At 50.6% G+C, this 20,535-nt stretch overlaps 7 protein-coding genes across 7 annotated transcripts; 3 read left to right on the top strand and 4 right to left on the bottom strand.

Moving 5' to 3' along the window:
- Positions 1-416: 416 nt before the first annotated feature.
- Pmar_PMAR022956 (hypothetical protein) lies at positions 417-588 on the bottom strand (the record flags this gene model as incomplete). Its single annotated transcript, XM_002771797.1, has 1 exon — positions 417-588. A coding segment is annotated over one exon (172 nt), but the record flags the coding sequence as incomplete, so codon positions are not given.
- A 1,888-nt stretch (positions 589-2,476) lies between these two features.
- Positions 2,477-3,113, bottom strand: Pmar_PMAR022957 (small nuclear ribonucleoprotein, putative; the record flags this gene model as incomplete). The annotated part of the gene is made up of 4 exons (XM_002771798.1): positions 2,477-2,527; positions 2,574-2,618; positions 2,669-2,753; positions 3,016-3,113. The coding sequence occupies 4 exons, from the start codon at positions 3,111-3,113 to the stop codon at positions 2,477-2,479; spliced, it is 279 nt and encodes a 92-aa protein (XP_002771844.1).
- A 358-nt stretch (positions 3,114-3,471) lies between these two features.
- Pmar_PMAR022958 (hypothetical protein) lies at positions 3,472-4,216 on the top strand (the record flags this gene model as incomplete). The annotated part of the gene is made up of 5 exons (XM_002771799.1): positions 3,472-3,572; positions 3,621-3,730; positions 3,771-3,859; positions 3,970-4,144; positions 4,191-4,216. The coding sequence occupies 5 exons, from the start codon at positions 3,472-3,474 to the stop codon at positions 4,214-4,216; spliced, it is 501 nt and encodes a 166-aa protein (XP_002771845.1).
- Positions 4,217-4,510: 294 nt separating this feature from the next.
- On the top strand, positions 4,511-7,263 carry Pmar_PMAR022959 (conserved hypothetical protein; the record flags this gene model as incomplete). Its single annotated transcript, XM_002771800.1, has 15 exons — positions 4,511-4,666; positions 4,711-4,822; positions 4,868-5,000; positions 5,055-5,160; positions 5,257-5,440; positions 5,614-5,720; positions 5,771-5,837; positions 5,899-5,950; positions 5,999-6,056; positions 6,113-6,207; positions 6,255-6,346; positions 6,397-6,743; positions 6,788-6,841; positions 7,041-7,169; positions 7,222-7,263. 15 exons carry the CDS (start codon positions 4,511-4,513, stop codon positions 7,261-7,263), a joined length of 1,734 nt encoding a protein of 577 aa, XP_002771846.1.
- A 1,126-nt stretch (positions 7,264-8,389) lies between these two features.
- Positions 8,390-9,192, bottom strand: Pmar_PMAR022960 (60S ribosomal protein L23, putative). Its single transcript, XM_002771801.1, has 3 exons — positions 9,162-9,192; positions 8,726-8,926; positions 8,390-8,676 (listed from the first exon to the last, which is right to left on the bottom strand). Exons 1-3 carry the CDS (start codon positions 9,169-9,171, stop codon positions 8,471-8,473), a joined length of 417 nt encoding a protein of 138 aa, XP_002771847.1. The 5' UTR covers positions 9,172-9,192; the 3' UTR covers positions 8,390-8,470.
- Positions 9,193-9,541: 349 nt separating this feature from the next.
- On the top strand, positions 9,542-11,929 carry Pmar_PMAR022961 (ABC transporter, putative). The gene is made up of 3 exons (XM_002771802.1): positions 9,542-9,681; positions 9,787-10,059; positions 10,116-11,929. The coding sequence occupies exons 1-3, from the start codon at positions 9,586-9,588 to the stop codon at positions 11,619-11,621; spliced, it is 1,875 nt and encodes a 624-aa protein (XP_002771848.1). The 5' UTR covers positions 9,542-9,585; the 3' UTR covers positions 11,622-11,929.
- A 664-nt stretch (positions 11,930-12,593) lies between these two features.
- Positions 12,594-18,536, bottom strand: Pmar_PMAR022962 (dna polymerase theta, putative; the record flags this gene model as incomplete). The annotated part of the gene is made up of 30 exons (XM_002771803.1): positions 12,594-12,766; positions 12,819-12,901; positions 12,948-13,120; positions 13,164-13,299; positions 13,348-13,432; positions 13,480-13,560; positions 13,602-13,701; positions 13,894-14,010; positions 14,052-14,140; positions 14,204-14,248; positions 14,294-14,408; positions 14,452-14,689; positions 14,734-14,836; positions 14,888-15,005; positions 15,106-15,198; positions 15,246-15,364; positions 15,445-15,566; positions 15,611-15,756; positions 15,818-15,902; positions 15,961-16,032; positions 16,080-16,162; positions 16,212-16,298; positions 16,357-16,549; positions 16,583-16,701; positions 16,918-17,049; positions 17,092-17,232; positions 17,277-17,466; positions 17,695-17,872; positions 18,328-18,437; positions 18,482-18,536. 30 exons carry the CDS (start codon positions 18,534-18,536, stop codon positions 12,608-12,610), a joined length of 3,567 nt encoding a protein of 1,188 aa, XP_002771849.1. The 3' UTR covers positions 12,594-12,607.
- Positions 18,537-20,535: the final 1,999 nt, after the last annotated feature.

Consider the following 20,535-nt stretch of genomic DNA (forward strand, 5'->3'; position numbering starts at 1 on the left):
TGGATTCCCTCACGACAGTTGATGTATTATACATCATGTATATCACAACGACGCAAACCGTTCGAGCTCTCACCCACATAGCTTGCAGGATTGACTGTACCCGCTCATTTCGTGCTCCTCCACTGGGGGACGCGGTCGCACTTCTAAGTAAAGACTAAGGAAACCCTCTTTGGGGAGGAACAGCACCTCTCAGCAAAGACTCCCGATGAACACAGTCAATTGTGGGTTCATCTGCTGTCCCTTTGGGAAACTGCAAGCTGGCGATTTCACGAGGCTAAGACTATCTAGTTATACCTCGACAGCTTCCAGCTCTTTTTTGTTACTTTCATTCCGTTCACAAGAATGCCTCGAGAATACGTGCTCACTCCCGACTGTGAGAACATCTATCTTTAACCGATGCTTGTGCACAGTCTCACCTTCACTTGGAGTACTGCTCTGGACAGGAGAGGTATCTTGACCTACTCCCGCCGGGGAGCCCTCAGTGACACTCGCCCGTCTCTCAGACGTATCAGATGGGCTGCTGCTCTTACATTCAGATGGCGTGGATGGTGGGCTTAGCGAGGTTATCGGGTCCTCGACGATTTCTACCTAAGTCGTACAATCCGAGCCGTCGCTGATCAGTGCATCATCGCCGGAATGACCTTCACATCACTATGTGGGATTCTTACGCTACGGGCAGTGGAGACGTACTATCACTATCGTAATGAAAGACTACACGAGGATCACACCGTACTTGGCTGACTCACCCCAGTGAATCCGGCGGTCGTGAAATCTCTTGGCGAGTCCAGATCATCTTCAGAAACACCCATGAACAATTCACAGAACTGAGATGTCATTGCCAGCGACACTCGCGGTATCAGCGCATGACTCCAGCGTGTCACCGTCGGCAGTGATGTGACTGTAAACTCAAGATGGCTGAGCCGTTCATAGTCGTGCTCATTGGACGCACATGTGAGCGCTTGCTCCACGGTGCATGAATTTCATGGTCATACGAGAGCATCAGGAGAATGCATTAGTGAGTATAATATACAGACGCTTTGCACTATATAGAAAGCATAGCCGCGGCCAAGATACACGACTGAATGGCTGCGGTGATTGTCGAGGGTGTGGTAGTATATTTATACCAGTCAGTGGTATGTACTATTAGATATACTGCAATATGTTCGACTGGGTGACCGGAGTCACTGCCACATCGGCGGGAAACGCCAAATACACGAAGAGACGCTGTCACATACCAATAAGCACTTATCTTCCGATATGGCTAGACCACGGATGGATGATGAAGCTTCGGGGAGTGAAATGCGCCAGGAATGAAGCTCTTGAAAATCGGTGGTGAAGATACGAATCGTGCCTGTGAGGCCATCCGAGACCATCACATGACCGGTGCCATCGCTGATGCACAATGATCGTGCATATATATCTTCGATGACGATCCTTCGGGAACCAGTAGCTGGACGTATCTCAACAACGCGCCGATTGAGAGTATCCGCAATTAGGAGCTGCTCTCCTTTTAGTCCGACCGCGATATCGCAAGGGTAGAGGAAATTACCCCAGTCAGCCACAATGTATCGCGAGGAGCTATCGATGAGATAGCATCTACCGCCCTTGGAAGTCACCACGGCGATTAGTGAGTCGTCGATCCATTTGGCGACGGACTGGCCTGTGGCTCCAAGGTTGAATATGCATTCACCATCGATTCTGATGATCCCGTCAGAGTGAGTACTGAGGACCCTGTGTGAAGCGTCGTGACTGAGAGCTGCGCTACCGACCGGTACGCCCGTCGAAGGGCACATCCATGCTCCATCGATGTGAGCGTGGCTTGAATCGCTTCCGCATATACTTAGTTTGGTGCCAACACAGTCGATGGCCCAAGGACGGAATGGCGATGAGGATGTGTAAGGCGTGGCAGGGATTTCTATTCGATGTGCCGCGGTTGTTTCGTAACCGTTGAAATGTGGCTCCAGGAAGGCAGCTACTATGCTGTGACACGGATGGATCTTACGGCCTATCTCATCTAGCCACATCAACCTGATGAACAGGCGTGGCTAATGTGGAAGATTTTATATATTTTCGGACAAGCCATCGTATGGCTGCCATACGATGGGAAATATCCAAAGCTCACCGTGTCAGTCGCAATCTATCACGGTAGGAATCAGGAGGTTCTTTTTCTTCCAGTGGGAGTTGGGGTGCATAATCGTCGTCCCCTACATACCTCACGACTGCTGATGGGCCCTTTTCTGATATACAAAACCTTTGGGCTTTCCAGCCTGTCTCTACCTAGACCGCAAAGCACACGAGAGATGGCCCTGTCTATGAGCTGTCAACGCCTACCTTCACAGTGTTCAGGTCATCAACTGCCGAGCACTGCACGGAATGACGAACGGGAAGCATGCAGCGAACCCGACTGACCCTATTAAATTCACTCCAACACAACAGTCATGAGCGTTGGAATGTATCGCGGCAATCAGCTCTTCCTCTATCGCCTGGCCGGAGGTGGATTCACGAGGATGATACCATCACCACGGACCTAAGGCAAAATCAGTCAAGGGCGTTGTTTCAAGAGCTCTCATTACGAATATAGTATCCAGATCCCGACGAATCGGCCTTCGATGCTTCACCTGAAGTAGATGCCAAGCTACAGAGCCATGGGAACCACTCGTGGACTCACCCCTTCCTTGACTGGCGGCTCGATGACCTCTTCTACTTCGCTTAGCACCATATTCAAATGGGAATCATAGGCGACCAAGCGACCCCTGAAAACATACAATAGCTCTATAAGAACGATTCAGACTCCGAATATCCTTGGAAATTCTGGCAAGGTGTGACCATCATCGACGAGAGGTATATCAGCTGAGGATCCACCAGCAAATGCATTAACTCTTCTCTCGAGGGAAGCGGCCAGGCTCGTTTCCACCGTTAAAGGCGGCTTAAGAAGTAACGCCATTCGATGTAGTTCGTGAGTAAGTGAACAGTCCATGGCGTTCCGATCGTATATCCCCTCAACACCATTGCTACCTGAGATAGCGGTCTCCTCGGCATTTGACCTGTATCCGCTCGTCGAGGGAGAGCTTGACGAGCTCGAACGGCTCGTCAATTTGGATAGACGACGACATTCGCGGGGAAACTTAACCCTAAATGCGTGAGCAGTGTTCCCTAATGATGTGAGCGTACGGGGGAAACGTTGTTCACTGTATGAGCACGATAGCGATGCCGCCCATAGTGGCGTGTGATTGTCTAACACAATACGCTCGAATAAGAGGGTAAAAGGCTGATTGTGACAAAACCCTTGTGAAATAGCCTTATCTTATTCAAGGAATCCTTACGTTAGGATTTCTAACTGTACAAGGCATCCTATGAAATAGGCCCATGGTTGTGAAGTGATGGCGTAGCGAGATTTACGTAGACTAGTTGACGAATTCGACAAATCGTGGGATCCCATTGTCAAATCGGAGTGGCGGCTAATTATCCTGCATGCTAAGCCTCAACAACCTCATCGATCCGGCCTCCCTCGAGTGCCTCAATGAGGACCCTAAGCATCCCGTTAAGAACCTCCTACAACCCAACACTTCGCTGTATTCAGAATAGCCCTTGCCTGATAGCTCCTCCTCATCTGCTGTTAGGTTCCTGCAGTCGGATCCGACGGTGGACCATCAGCTCTTGATACGGATGGAGTTCAGGCAGACGGTGAAGGTGCGAGCCATTAAGGTCGGGTTAAAGCGGCAAATGGTCGGCCTCAATCGATACTGATTTGGTGTAGATAAACTGCCAAGACGATGAAACATGTCCGTCCCTTATCAAGGTGTTCATCAATAGGCTGTCAATAGGCTTCCAGGATGCTGAAGGGGACGAACCAGTGCAGGTCATACCATACGGGGGTCGCCGTTTTCGGAGAAAATGGCGGTAGTCTAGGAAGGATATTTTCCAACTGCTATTGTTACTCTGCTGGTCGTAAGTGGTGAATGTCCTCAGGTCATACAACTGGATGACCCTTCGCAGTCGGCAGAGGCGTTCCAGTTGCGGATTGCTAAGTTCCAGAACGTTAAGAGTTTGCAGATTTTTGTCGAGGATAATTTCGGGTCGGACATGACGCGAATCAATCACATCGAGGTCTTCGGCGCTCTGGGAGAGAACACTGATATGAGTAGTAGTCATGGGCGTAGTCGTGGATGGCTCCAACGACATCACTACAGGTAAATTGGATAAGTCTGGAGGCTGACGAAGAAAGTAGAGGAGACACTGATCTCCTCCATGTTGGACGTGAGTGGCAGGGGGGGGATGGTCGTGGGTTCTATCCCTGGCGACTTCATTGGTCTTCAGTTGATCTCTGTAGGTATCATGCAGCAGCGAATGAAGGGTCGTCATGAAAGTTTTAACTTTGATGTTCCTGACCGTCTGTTTGCCAATCACCCATCACTTCATCATGATCACATTTATCACTATTCTCATGCGTTTGCGTTCTATTCCGGCAAATGGTTGGACAGTGCCTCCTCAGCTATCCCATGTTCGATCCATGGCCACCGTCACACCAGCCGATAGTAAACAGAGCGAGGAGGGCTCTCTGGAGGCACTGAATGTCCTTCTGTGCCTAACAGGATCAGTGGCTACTATCAAATGGGTGCCTCTCGTCCAGGCACTAACACAACAAGGAGCTGCGTTGAAAAAGCGAGTAGGAACAACGTGCCAGTGTGAATATGAGGCAAGCCGCACTAGGTTAAGGTCAAAGTGGTGGCCTCTGAGCGAGCCTTACACTTCATGTATTTGGACGGGAATACGGCAGATGTTGAAGTCTATACTGATGATACGGAGTGGAATGCTTGGCAGGGTAGTAGTGGCTGCATGAGCGGCCACATGGGAGTATCGATTTCAGGTCGGGGTGATCCAGTTACACATATCGATCTGCGTCGATGGGCGGACGTGGTTGTCATAGCACCGCTGTCGGCGAATAGTCTTGCTAAGATTGCCAATGGTATTGCGGACAATCTTCTTACTAGTGTTGTTCGGTAGGGACCTTAGTAGTAGTGGTGATAGGGCTCAGTAATGGTGAGTCGGGATAGGTGCCTTGATTTGAGTCCACAAGGCTTGTTGAAGTGCCCCGTGTACATCTGTCCGGCAATGAACACCATGATGTGGGATAACCCTTTCACTAGAGAACATCTCAAGGTAGTATTTTGCGGGGAGAGTCGCATACGCTCACACTTGGGACAACCTTGCCGAGTGCCATTGAGTTCATACCACTCCTTTCCCGATTCACATCAGGTATGTCTCTCGATGATGGGCTTCCGTTTGATAATGCCTATATCAAAAACCCTCGTGTGCGGCGACACAGGCTTAGGAGCAATGGCTGAACCTCGGGACATCGCAGCGGCAGTGCTTGAGGGTCGATCGGGCGATTCTCTGCCTCAGAGTTGGTCAGAAAACCATAGCCTGACGCCTGGGCTTGGTATTTCTCTCGCTGCGAATGCGGCCCTTTTGTGTCTGTTGTTGTATAGAATTCGATTTCAATGATGTCCCATTGTGTGGTTCCTTGTTGGGATAGAACCTGTGCGGGAATGGTACACGGGGGTTCATAGGGAGTTTTCGTCTCACCGCTCAATTGGCGTCCGTCGCCATCAGCAAGCACTCCTGTTGTGATGGGACGCAAGAACAAGCATTCGGAAGGCGGCTCGAAAATATTCCGTCCATTCTGTTATTACTGTGAAAGGGACTTCGACGACGAAAAGGTGAGAGCAATACCATAACATGTCAAGGGTGAATACCAAGTCGTCCTCAGGTTCTCATACAACATCAGAAAATCAAGCATTTCAAGTGCACTACATGCCAACGGAAACTTGATACGGGTAGTATGCCAGAACAGTAGAGGCCAGGGTGACCGACGAGGGATCCTTCTTTTCTGTTCAGCAAGCGGTCTGGTTGCTCACATGCTCCAAGTGCATCGAGAGACGCTGAATAAGTAGGGAACTGCGATGGTTTATGGGGTCATTGCTGCTCTTTTTTTCAGAGTACCAGGGGCGATAAAAGGGAGGGAAAATCCGGACTTGCAAGTTCGTGGCATGGAGGTAGATGCTATTACATCAGCCGCAGTAGCGAGTGATGATGATGTTTGCATTTTTAGAACGTTCCAATGGGTATGATACTTGATAGGGCGAAAGGATCGGACATGGAGAATTTCTACATGAGGAAGCACATGGAGTTGAAACATGATGCATTGTGAGTTATAGTCATCAACTGCAATCTCATATTTTGTCTACCGTAAGGCCGCCACCTCGTCCAGCTCCAGGGTTACCGTTCATGCCCGGGATGTTCATGCCCCCACCGCCTGGCCAGATGCTCATGGGCAACCCTCCGGGTACTATGAGGACTTGTATCCCTACAAGGCATGTGTGTGTTCTTACACAGGTGCTGGCCCTCGAGGACAGACCCCTCCTCCTGGGCTGCCGGGGTTGGGCATGCCACCGACCCCCCCGATGCCGCCGTTCTTCATACCGCAACCTGGTGGCCACCCGACATCCGCGTCCCCCTCCAATCAGCCCCCGCAACAGCAGCAGCAGCCTCCAATGGGTGTGCCGACCCCGCCCCCTTTCCCAGGCTTCCCTCCCCAACCCGCTGGTGCCTCGGCACCTGGCGTGGTTGCGGCCGCGGCTCCCATGAACTTCCCGCCTCCCCCTGCTATGATGTCGTCACCTCCACCAGTTGCGCATGATGATGATGCCCCAAAGCAATACGGCGATCAAGCCAGCAGCGCGGTGAGTGTATGGCCATAGTCAACTGAGTGATGTCTGTCGTTCAGGCAGCAGCAGCGGCTGCGGCAGCGGCGGCAGCAGCAGCGAAGTTGCAGGGAACAGTAAGGGTCGACCATCTCGATCGATTGGGTCCATTGAACAGTTCTTCACAATTCATCAATTCATAATCATAATTAGTTAGTTCATCGATAGTGGTGGTCTTCTCAGTTCTCTGGCCGATCACGAAGTCGCAGTAGAAGTCCTCGGAGGAACTATGCGGTATGACTACTACTTCCTTAGATCTGCTCATCCTCCTCTCAGACCTCTGATGAGGATCAGTCGTCGTCGTCGGCCCAAGGTGTCCGCCTGGTCCACGGTTCGGGCCATCTGGCTGGGATAACTCTGACCTCGTATCATGATGATCTTCAGAGGGGCGATCAAGTGTGCTTCGTAAGGCGCTGGGAGGGGCTGATCGATTGCTGGCATTGGTTGTTCTTTGTAGGAGGAGATGCGTGCTCACGCGATGCTGAGTGCGGCTGGGTAGGGATGGATGACATTGCGAGTATTAGAGGATATTTGATAATGTCGATGTCGTGGAAAAGAACCGCTTTCCGCTATTAACCCGAGTTTCTTGTTAATCCCTAGTCACAATAGGAACTCTGAATGATAGAATGATCCATGCGATGTTAAGGTAATTAGAATATAGAGCCGCTACCGCCAGCATATGTTCAGAATCATGGACCTCTCTTATCGAGATGTGGTCACGAATGGTCAGGACGAGGCTAGTGACCGCCTGTGCGTGTCGAATGAAGGACATGCTGTCCAAGCCCTGACGACATTTTTCAACACCGGATAACGGCACACCAGCGACCTGGAAACGCAGTAGATGGAATAGAGGGGGTTAACGGAGCTGATAGCCAACATCGAGCTTGATCAAGCAAAGCGTGTCGAAGAGCGCAGGTGCTGCATCGACTTAATTTCTTCATTTACCTACGCCATGGCCTCGGGCCTAGTTTTCTTTACTAACTCACACCAACAGTGGACACCCTATCTATATAAAGCGACTATCGATGACTTGATGATCTCATGCGTCAATCTCGCGACCAAGCGACTGCTCCTTGAGTAGACTAACTCTCCGTTCCTCGACACATCGCCAGGATACGACAAGTCAACAGCGCGCGTGACGATGGCAACACCGGTAGTCGATCAAAAGACAGACCTTACCACGATAGTCTTGAGGCTGACAACTTGATAAATTTCACCTGGATTCAGCTGCTTTAGCGAGAGTTGAAGAGAGGTTAGCTGAGTTACCTTCCCTCCCCCTTCCTCATTGCCCACATGCGTGGTAAGAACATAGGAACCTTCACTGTGATCATTGGTACACACTACTGCATTGAGCTGGAGCACTACGCCGACGCGTCGATCTACTCTATCGCATAAAGGCCTAACAGGGCTGAGTTTCACGTCATGAGCAAACTCAAAGTCATCAACAATTAACACGCTAGTGTAAATATTACCTGGGCCGTGTTATCGTCGACGAGAACGAATCAAGAGTAATATTAACGTGATACTTACCTGATTCCAACCGAGACTCTCCTCCTCCCAAATCTCCTCAAGCACAGAAACTTTATTCCTTCTCTTCTTATAAATGACTTAACACAACTCCATATTATTAATTCCCCCAAGCGAAAGGTCGTCTGATGCCGGCCAATGAACAGCATCACACCGCCACACAAACGTCGTTAAGTGATTTAAACGATAGTGGGGGCAGCGGAGGCAATCTTAGGCCAGAGCTCAGCGCACTCCTTGCCAACGGGACCAGTGATGGCAGAACCCTTCATCTCACCCTTCTCGTTGACAATAACACCGGCGTTGTCCTCGAAGTAGACGAAGACACCCTCACGACGGCGCCAGGCCTTACGCTGACGGATCACGACAGACTGAAGGACCTTCTTACCTACAACAGAAGCATAATAAGTTGGGGAGAGGCATTTGCAGAATATTACGAAGTTCGGGCTTTCCCTTCTTCACGGAGGACATGAGCATGTCTCCAAGACTGGCAGCAGGGAGTCGGTTAAGACGAGCACCGGTGCCCTTGACAGCGATGGTGTACAGATTCTTACCACCAGAGTTATCGGCACAGTTAAGGATAGCACCAGTGTTGAGACCAAGGGTGATGCGCATCTTAGCGCCTCCGGATCCGCGTCCTGACAACAAATAAACGTAAGAATGGGAGAATAATAGTAATGATCGGAGACTAATGTTATTGTCCTCAAAAATGACACTCACGAACAGGGACTAATCGAGCTACGAAGCAACCAAATATAAGAACTAGATTTCACGACTTCTATAAACTCATGATGCACTAAGCCGTCCACACTAACACATGTTGCATCAATATGCCACAATGGTAGCCTTGCCTACCCCATTCACCCCTATTACCTCTCTTCATTGTGTTGGGGGTTGATAGAGCTGACTCTCAGGGAGAGAAAATACAGGATCGATCAAGCTGTCGGCGAGCGAGATATTTATTATTTATCGCGCACGCCAAGTTGATCTATTTCACCACTTGCGGACAGCGGCAACCTTAAATCTTGGGTTTAGAAGGTGGACTACTTACCCAACCCTTATGCTTCGGGGAGTGTATTGCACGAGCTAATTTTGTGGCGCGTGACGTTCCGGGACTGGGTCAACTTACGGCAGAGTTCAAGAACTGATACTGATAATTCCAATTCGAAGTCCGATCCTATTTCCATTGTGATTTGCACAAGGAGCCTATTAGGCATACGGTCTGGACTCGTTGAGTGTCGTTTTGTCGGATTAGTTTCCCCCCTCTCCTTCCTGTTTCTTTTTCCTCTCTATCACCATGGTCAATAAGCGAGAGGCCGAACGTAAAAAATTAGCCAAGCAAAAGGCTGTGGAGAAACGACGGGGATACAAGTCCAGTAAAAGCGACGAAGAGGTGAGGCAAAAACCACACACTCTGGAAGGAGTCTAATCGAACCCTTGCGGAATTCACCGTTGAAGACTTGCAAATGCTCGTTAGAAATGATGTTTGTTGTTTTAGTCTGTGGACACCAAGGCCGAGCTTGAGAAGCAGATCCACGATACCAGCGCCATGGAGAAGCCGGAGATTCTGCAGCATGCTACTATTACTGGTCATCGCACGTCACAGTATCTGGCAAAGGACATCAAGATTGAGCAGTTCAGTATGATAATAGAAGGCAAGGAGTACATTAAGGATACCACTCTGGAGCTCAACATGGGTCGAAGATACGGTATGATTGGTCTCAATGGTAGCGGCAAGAGTACCATCCTGCAGGCGTTGGCCGCTCGCTTGGTGAGTGCATCGAGCAACACCTTCAACAGTAGTCATTTGAATTATTGTTGCTTTAGGTTGACATTCCGGACTATGTCGATATATGGCTTCTACATGAAGAGTATCCCCCTTCTGAGCAGACCGCTCTCGAGGCCGTCATTAGCTATGTCGCCACCGAGCAAAAGAGGCTCGAGGCACTTATGATGGACATCATGGAAAACCACCCTGAGAACATCGACTTGGTCGAGCAGATCGGTTTCCGTCTGGACGAGCTCGATCCCCAAACCTTCGAGATTCGGGCTAGGGAGCTCCTCACTGGTCTCGGCTTCAAAGAGGATATGGTCCAGAAGAAGACGAAAGATATGAGTGGTGGTTGGAGGATGCGAGTAGCGCTCGCCCAGGCTTTGTTCGTCAAGCCTACTTTGCTGTTGCTTGATGAGCCTACCAATCATCTGGATTTGGAGGCGTGTATTTGGTTGGAGAACTACTTGTCCAAGTACGAGAAGATTCTCGTCGTCGTATCGCACTCGCAAGATTTCCTTAACGGTGTGTGCACCAATATCTGGCACTTGACTTGCCAGGGTACCTTTGAGTACTACAGTGGTAATTATGATACCTTCGTGCGCACGCGTGCTGAGAATGAGGCCAATCAGCTGATGAAGTGGAGGAAGGAGCAAGACGATATCAAGCACTTGAAGCAGTTCATCGCTACCAGTGGTGGTATGGAGAAGGCCGTCCGTCAGGCTCAGTCCAAGCAGAAAATCATAGACAAGATGGTTGAGGCTGGCCTCACTGAGAAGCCCGTTCCGGATCCGGTCTATTCCTTCCGTTTCCCTGAGTGCGATAGGCTACCTCCCCCGGTGTGTTCCTTCAACGATGTCACTTTCGCCTACAGTGGCAAGGTGAAGGATATCCTGTATCAGCACATTAGCTTTGGTATCGACCTGGACTCAAGAGTTGCCCTTGTTGGTCCCAATGGTGCGGGCAAGACAACTTTGTTGAAGTTGATGGAGGGCAAGTTGGAGCCCAACCTGGGGACTATCTCTCGTCATGCTCACTTGCGATGGGGTAGGTTCAACCAGCATTCGACTGACCAGCTAGATCTCACCAAGTCGCCTTTGGAATTCATGCGCGAGAAGTTCGCCAATGGTCTCGCCACTGTGGACGGCACGAAGGTCCTCGGAGTAGAAGAATGGCGGTCGAAACTGGGCCAATTTGGTATCATTGGTCAGTGGCAAACTCAGCCTATGGAGACCATGAGTCATGGTTTCCAGGCTAGAGTAGCCTTCTGCTTGGTCGCTCTGGCTAACCCACATGTTCTCCTATTGGATGAGCCTACGAATCATTTAGATATGTCCTGTATCGACTCTCTTGCCAAGGCCATCAACAACTACAATGGTGGTCTCGTGCTTGTTAGTCATGACTTCCGTCTGATCTCTCAAGTGGCCAAGGAGATCTGGGTCGTGGATCACGGTGTGAGTAGGTGGGACGGTAGCATTGAGGATTACAAGAAGTCCTTGACGAAGCAAGTGTTACGGTCTGGTCATCGCAAGAGAGCTCCCCAGGTGGCCAGTACGAACTAGTTGTATGTCGCCTCTTGTATTAATGGCAGTAGTCATGCCACTACTGCCACTGTAATATACCACTTGGATATCACACTGCATGTCTACGTCATCAACTCAATTTCGACATGTTCTGTTGTGGTATTTTGTATAATCATAGGTCTAGTATGTATCTTCTCTAGCATACCGGCCTTGGTTTACAACCGTTACTACTCACTGTCATCTCTTACCGAGGCTCTCGTCGGCTCGTCTACGGGTTCTGATCCGATCGGCTATGCCATGATTCGGATTAGTGGCCGGAGCTAGAGGCCTCGCGCTCGTCTTACCTTTGCTACTATTGTCTCCAAAGGGAATATTGTGGCTGTTGCGCACTTGAGAGTTAAAGTTTGCACTATCGAAAGGCTCGGTGTACAATCGCAATGCCGGTATTCTTGACGGAGAAATTGTTCATGAGACAACTCGGATGATGAATACTTCTAAATCACAGGCCGCTCGCCTGTCGAACACTCCGCTATGGAAGAGAGACGACTCTCTAGCCGGGTTCATGCGTTGAATCCGAAACTAATGTAACGATGACCGTCGATCTCATTTTGAAGGGGCTCGATAAGTTATCAAGATTATCAAGATAACTATCAATGATGACTGTCTTCGCCGAGACGACTCCGTGACACATTTATCCGAGGTGTTAACGCGCCGATGTTCTGCGTCCTCGGGATTGGAATTATGAGCTAACACGTTATATCGGGTTATTTTTGAAGTCGATGCAACTCAAGGTCATTGTTCAGACCATGGTTGGCCTTACAATTTTGTGAGCGCTTCGCTATCGGATTGTGAAAATCGCATCATCAAGTGCACGAGATAGTTTCGCTGTCTTTGCCCGGAAGAAAGAGCCGTTTGAACTACTGAACTGTGTAGTCTGAACGCGTGACCGATTTAACAGTGGAAGCATGCTGCAGTTCAGGTATGAATACAAGAGATGACAAATGAATTGCGAATCGATAGGTAACTCAAGCAGCTAATGAGTTGATCTCCTCGGGAGTAAGCCCATCCAGAAGGGAATCGACTTCTCCTCCGACGTCCTCCATAGCAATCTGCGGCTCATCACGACCGACAATTGATGATGATGAAGAGCTGGAGGGAGAGGAGGAGCTACTGCCGTCCGAGTCCTGAGCATGAACTGTGATAGAAAGGGACCGTAAGCAGTTGTAGGCACCCGACCTCGTCGTCGGATGGTTGGCACTTGTCGGCTTCCTCGAGGATTTCAGCAACTTGGGCAGTGACGACTTCCTGTGCTCCGACAACTGCAATGAGGTGCCACTCGAGCGGGCTCCTCATCTCCGCGCGTACTTATATTCTTTGCCGTCTCACGAAGGTAGTTGTCGAAGTCGTGAGATGGCCGACCTCTCTGGCAGGCGACAGTACGAGCCAATATCCGATGCACCGTGTCAGTGTCACTGCCAGCAATCGCCGTGACGGTCTCCAACCCAGCTGAATGCAGGGCTATCGCCCAGGAGACCGGCCTGGCAAGCGGCACATCATCATAGTTGGTATAATTATTCTTACAATCCGACGTGGCTGAGCTTAGAGGTCATCTCTGCAACGAAGGAAGGCGCACCAGTAGAAAGCTGCTCACTAAGGGGGGTGAGAGCGGCGGCCAAGGCCCAACACCGAAGGCGATCACAGAAGCCCACCACCATACCTACGACAAGACCTGGAGTATGGCTGCTGCGCATGCCAACAGACTCACCACAGAACGCTGTTGAAGTCGATTGGAGTTGCTGAATTTGACCACAGTTCACTTTATAAGTGGAGGCCAGAATGGGCAGTGGCATCTGCGGTAGACTCACGAAATCGACACGTTGCCGCGACCGTACAGTACTCCTTTAAGGAGGTGATGAAGCAACAGTGTCGCATAAAACCGACGATGGGTCCCGAGTTGCCGTTGCCATTCCTGCTCGTCCTGGACGGAGATTTCACGCCTTGCATAGAGCGCAGCTTTACCTTCTGCGACTTGCGGTAGCAGGCAGGCACGGGAGTTGAAGTCGACAGTAAAGCGTTCCGTCGAGCGCAGGTGTTGAGGAAGCCCTCGTCGATGCCACACCTGCTCAGAGTCATTATGAACATATGTTCGCTTTACTCAGCTGAGCTCAGAAGTGCCCCCGCTGGTTGATGTAACAAGGGCAGAAGTGCGCAGAAACCAACAAGAACTTCTCAAAATTTCATCAGAATTTTCAGCAACACATGTGGTTGTCCAAGTGCGTATTTCCCCACACTGCCCACCACAGTGGCGAACCTGTCAGCGATGGCCCTTTGCTCAGGCGTCATGCTATTGTAGAGATTGAGGTAAGCCTCCAAATGGACTGGGATATCATGACGAACAGGTGTTACCAGATACAACAGATGCAGGTCGCTGAAGAATAGACTCTTGTCGCGCCCTACAGCACAGGGTACCTCGATAACAGAATCCTAACACTAGCGCGACGGAGATCACGGAAGACGACAGAGGCCTCCTCAATCTTCAAAGACGAGAAAGCTACGGCCTGAGTAGAAACCGTCGTTCAAGCGTAGAGGGCACAAGTCTCGGCGGCAGGTCGGGCTCTCACCTCCCCTAAGGCCGTCGAAGTGATCAGTCCGTCCTCTTCGTTCACCTGATGGATGCATATGCAACGACACCTTATTTTGATAAGGCGAACCTTGACGAAGCGATTGCTCTTAAGTTCCTCTAAGCAGGCCGCTACTTCTGCTTGAAGACTGTTGCGAGTCTCTTCGTCCGGTTGGAGGTGATATCGGAGAAGTCTCGGACAGAACCTGTGGGGACGATGATCACCCTGGAGTCCATCAACGAGTGCACCTTGCTGGGATCTCATCGACATGACTCAAAAGCTTCAGGCAAATAACCTCTAGAAGGGCTCGTGTGAGCAAGTCGCCTAAATGTACATCCTTGGTTAACATAGGGATGCTGTGACCAGCAGTCTCAATACCTGTAAGGCGAGAGGAGAGACCGGTCAGCTGAGCATTGATGAGATCCTTCGCAGTGCGAGCCTCACGATCGTCCTTCACACAGAGTATGGCCTCGCCTTTGTTCGAGCCTGAGGAGTTGGTCCAGCGACGAGGAGCAAAGGGAGGCGAAAACCTGTGAAGCCAGCACGGCCAGCACGACCACACATCTGTCTGAGGCGAGAGGCGTCTAGAGGACTGATGCCGACCTGTAGTGAGCGGATGATCACTCGGCGTGCCTGAGGGTAGTGATAGGCTCAGCAGAGATGCTTTCAAGAGGAGGATCTCACCGGAAGGTTGACCCCAGCAGCAAGTGTTGAGGTGGCGCATAGGGTGTGAATGTGGCCATTACGGAAGGCTGTCTCGATAACACGTCGCTCCTCCATAGTGAGCCCCGAATGGTGGTACCTGTGGGTGACTTAAGTCTACTTTCGACTAACGACGATGATGATGATGATGATGATGATGATGATGATGATGATGATGATGATGATGATGATATTCCCACGCGACTCCTGTGGGGATGGACTTTCCGAGCGTTGCGTTCAATCCAGCAGGACAGGTGCGTAGGATGTCCAAGGCTTGCTGGCGGCCTCGGAGCCTAAGGAGGAAGACGATATCATCCCATTGGGTGGAGGGCCTATCTACACTGTGTCGTCTCGATCCCACGGGACACCGGGCCAAGTACCAGCTATGTGCATAGCGGTCTTCTCACACCATGCTTTGGTAGCGCAGAAAACAATAACACCAGTAGCGTTGGAGGCAACCTTACCGGCCTCGGAACATGCCTCCTGAGAGGCCAGAAAGGTTGCGAGTTCGATCCCTGGTATGGACGTACCTGGGCGACTTCCCACACAAGTGCCGTAATGCGATCGGGGTCTCGTTGTAACGACGGTATCTCCCTCACCACACGGTCGAGGTCTCCACTATGCAGCCGCGACCCGACCTTGACGAAATATTCCAGAGGGACTAACAAGAGGAGACTATGCGCGAACGGTGAATGGTGTCCTCACCAGGCCTGAACTCCGTCGTGAAGGTATCAGCCTCGAGAAGCCAGCCCTTGAGAGGTTCCAGGCTTGGTAGCGTGGCCGACATACACACCACTTGCAATTGATACAGTTCTCCATCAGTTGAGTTGGTAATACGGCCTGTCGCAAACCTGAGGTATCGAGTTCGAACCCTGCAGGTTGCATATTAGACATGATAGTTGTGGATTCTACAGCATGAGCTTCAATAGGATCAACTCGAGGATGTGACCTCTCTGCTCATCACCGACCATGTGTAGTTCGTCGATAATAACCGTACCTGACACATGAATTGGCGGAAGCGTGGTATGTAAAAACTGCATGTAATTCAATGTTACCAACGTTAGAGGTAGAGCTGTCTGCTTGCGAGACCAAGCGGTTGACCATACCATTGACCTTCTCAAGCGTACCTAGCAAGAGCGTTCGACCAGGACGCCCACGTTCAGAGAGCGTCTACCGAGTGCGACATCTACCCCAGCGGTCCATCCTCCGATGAAGCCCTCCTTGTCAACAGATGCGTTAGAATGAAATGCCTCTATTCTGAGGGAGAGAATATGTCTTCAGTGAGGATCGAACCTGCGTGACCCACCTCAGTGCCGCCAGGCTTGAGCTTTGACCAGAGTCACCCCATACTCGTCTGAGCTGCTGGAGCTTCTCCTGACAGATGGAAACGTATCTGAGAGCAGGCGGTCACGGCCTGACCGTGAGAGGCAGAATGCTGCTCAGGCTCTCACGGTAGTGTATAGACTCCACGAAGGCCTCGGAAGAGGAGCCTTCTGAGCATGATGAGTTCAGCAACTAGGCTCTTTCCTCCACTGGTAGGGGCGCAATAAACCCCGCACTTGAAGGGCCGGTCCACGGAACGTTGAGGGTTTGGAATGCTCGGCCGGTTTTCGAAGCCGAAGAGGGTACAGCCCAAAAGGGTCTCTAAAAGAGCAGAGCAGAGAATCGATAGCTCACGGTTGGTCACAATGCTAGGTAGGCATTCGAAATGACAACACAGTGGGGAAGCTATGTTCGTACTAAGACACTCAGCTTGCCAGTTGTAGAGACCGGTGATGCCACTGGTGAGACGATACCTACAAGAAGCTTCGATAGGCCACGGGTCGAGATATGATATTGCAGTCTTTGCACAGATGTCGAACTGCAGTTAATCGGACTACAGGATAACCGTTCATCTCCGCTAACGTAGCGTTAACGGAGTGTTCGTGATTAGCAACTATCGTATGCACGTCAAGCAGCTAGTCGGTAGCCGAATAGAAACATCTACAGGCTCAGATATTCTCAAGACTCACGCCTCGATAATGTTAGGGGGTAGATGCCAGAAGCGGAGGTCCAGAGGGGTCGAGGGAGGATACTGTTGACAGTAGGGGAGGGCTCGAGGGTTCACAATGGACGAATTGGGGCCGAACTCGGCGACTGACATTCTGAACCCGAGATTATGCAGACACAAGCGAGGTGAGACCCACCTGGTGATAGCCTTCTGGTCACGCTCCTGGGCCAGATAAGCGTCCCTCCCACGAGAGTAAGCGATACCATCCAATGAGACGTAAATTGCCACACGGTCGCCATCGAGAACTCTGGAGCGCCACAACCCAAGACGTCTGTGCCTATGACCGAGAATCGCCTAACGTGGGAGTATGGAGGTACTCACGCCTGTTTCTTGAGCATCTGTCTGACCTTGACACGCATCTTGCTCTTATACTGTCTGGCCTGATCCCGCTTCCTCTTCCTCTCAAGGCCGGCACGCTCCCTTAGAGGACTCGGCGCGCCGATCCCTCTGGAGCTCGCCGCACTGCCAGCACTACCTCTCGCAGCAGGGGGAGGTGGAGCGACCTCTTCGACTGAGGCACAACTCGTTGATAGCTCTGGTAGTTAATGGGCGACCAGTAGTGCGGGAAAATATTCACATGGTTAACTACATGCCTCAGTGTCAATATGAAAATTTTGTAAAAAACATAGGGAAATTCTCTTTGGTTTATGAACACTAAATTTGTGAGTAAACTTCTATCATCAGTGAGGAAATTGTCAGGCTCAGCTGAGGAAAGCGAACATACGTCAGCTGACCATACCTTTCTCCGGCTTGCTGTAGCTTTTGAGGTAACCGGCGTAGTTCTCAGGTAGGATGAGGTCATCCGTGCGTTGAGCGTAGTCAGAGACATATTCTCGCTCTTGCGAGGATGTGCTCAACTCTGCTGCGATCAAGCAGGAACGGTAGTAATCATCATCAGGCAGGTCTCCTGTGGTAGGCTGCTGAGCTGAGTTCCACGCTACCGGACACATAGTCGCGACATTGGTTAGCTCAAAACTTCAAGACTTCTCCTTGGGCGAAGTACCCAAAAAACGCACGAACAAATTTGTTCGTATAGTAAACTACGGTTCGAACAAATTTCAATTCGCAATAGGATACTCTGACGTGCAGAATCACGTCGTATCGAATGGGATCGATGCGCACTGAGTCGTTCTAGTTCCCTCAGCTTTCGCCCCATAGCTCTACCAACTACCATAGATAGTGAGCACTGCAAAACACAACACTCCTAGTGTACCCTGACAATATTCGTATTGAAAACGGCATGCAGTTTCGCTTGTGCGACACACTCGCGTTTCCCGAACGGCCGGATAGTAGAGGTTGCGGACTCCAGGGTCTTGACAGAGGCCACCCCTGATTCGCGTCAGAAGTGAGTAAGTAATAGAGTTGTTCCAACTGTCTCGGCAGAGAATGCAGTTGCAGACTCTACGACTTTGGCTATGTCCTTGTCGAGGACTCCTCGAGGAGCCCAAGAGGACCACGATACGAGTCTCCGTTGTGTACCGTCTAACAACGATCGCAATATGTCCTCGAGCTTCGACAGAAGCTACTCATGGCATTGGCTACGAACTCTCGCTTGGTTTTCTTCAACGTCAAGAACCGCATTACTAGAGAAAGGGTCTTCTCGTGGTTGCGCAAATTGACATTATAGAGCCCATCTCCCATCCTTAATACACGTCCTCGGTTGAAGTCGACTTACGGGCAAGGGCTAAGGTCGGCGGCCCTGCGCCCCGAGAACTCCCACTAGACGCGTTTTGAAGTTGAGAGATTTCAAGAGTTCAAGAACGTTGAAGTTTCTCACGGCCTCTATCACAGCATTTCCTAGCCGTTGTTGACCGGCAGCGCTGGAACTTCTTTCTTCAGGGATGAATCTACCTCAAAAGTCAAAGTTCTTCGGTGGAAGTGTTAGCTGATCGTTCTGCAAGGGGGTTGTTATTTGCTTTGAGTGCTCGCAGTATTTGCACGTGATCGAACATCCCTGGCGAAGCAGAAGAATTCTCAATTAATCTTACCGGTGTCTTAGTGCCATCGTAGATGTTTTTCCTGATGATTCCTCCGATGACTGGGTATCCTCGGACGCTCGAATGATGGTGAGAATATCCTCGACCTTCTCCGATCGGATTTGGTGCCGTTGAAGTAATAGCATGCTCTAGCGATAGACTCTATCGGATAGAGTATTTTAGACGGAGGAACTATACCGAGAACACGATGAGGGTTTGGGGAGCTATCGGCATCAAGGGTCTCGAGAGCACCCAGGTACTATGGGGCGTGATGCAACAATGGCTCGGGGAGTGTAACTGATGCATGTCCGGGATATGAGCTCGTTGTCCTTGGTATACTGATAGAGGACGAGGGCATCTGTAACACTCAAGCCTCAACCTTGTGCCCAAAGGGCACCACTTTAGGCTGATCCTATGAGTTAGAATTGGCAGGATTAAACTATCTATGGTTGAACTGCAATTCAAGAATCAATTTGAGTCGTTGAACTATCTCACTAGACATAGGCTTGTTGAGCTGACGCTGAACTCTAGGGCATGGGGCCTGATTGTGCTGGTGCATACTCCCGAGCTGGTCACTTTATCTCGGGCGCGGTCATTTTCTCAGATGTTTGCTAGCCAGCTATACTCGATGCGGTTCTTGATGTGAGTGCCTGTGGTAAGTTTTGCAAGTGCTTTTTTTGCGACTACGGTTCGGCGCGAACACAGCGTCGAACACAGCGCAGATTACTTGGTAGTAATCGCCGGAGGGATGTCGTGGTTCTATGTGGCAGTATCATTAGATGGGGGGACGTTTGTAGGTATTGTGTCGTGTCAGATGCGCATTGGCAATCCCCTTGGGGCTCGTGAAGGCGCGCATCTGAGGTGTGTTGTGGGAATACCTACTACGATACGGATCAGTAGCTGGTGGTGTCACTACCGTGGTGGGCTCGCCTACTTTCCCGTTGTTGTCATTGCCGAGGACGCTGGCACAGCTAATACCAATGCATTGAGACAGTATGGTATTTGATAGTTAACGCAGTAAGCATTCGGATCATCATATCTACGATGGTTGGCCCTTGTACTGTAGTAACCTTGGTACTATCCAGACAGAGCGGAAGTTTACGTCCATTCTAAAGGATTCAATAAGTGCTACGTGCGAGGATTGGGGGATGTTCTGTTGGTTATGCTCCAAGCATAGTAGTAGGGTATGTACGGCTATGAACACGGACTGAACAAGCTAGGAAAGACAGCTCGACGAGAGTATTTCCTCAGCGACCCCAAGAGGTCGACTATGACTGGTTCTAATATCTTATGAGCTTGAATGGTTCGGCAGTCGGGCTCCGGCCTTGTCTGGGCCAGATCAAAACTCTAAATTAGACTGTCCTGACCCTCCCCCCACTTCACGGCGTATGGGTCCCGGGTTTGGGAGTCAGTCAGAGTGAACGTCTGGTCGTAACCCGATTGTGGCGTGTGGGCTGCGGATTGCTCGAGAAAGGTTGTCAGCGCTTCACGTTGCTCCGTGCTTCCCGCTGTTTCTTGGAAAAAGTCATTCCCACTGTCCCAAACTGTGAGTACCTGACCGAAAGCGTCCGAGTTCAGCTCATCTTCAGGTGTGGACGCTTCCG

The sequence above is a fragment of the Perkinsus marinus genome, assembly GCF_000006405.1.
Source record: "Perkinsus marinus ATCC 50983 genomic scaffold scf_1104296962378, whole genome shotgun sequence".
NCBI lineage: Eukaryota > Perkinsozoa > Perkinsida > Perkinsidae > Perkinsus > Perkinsus marinus.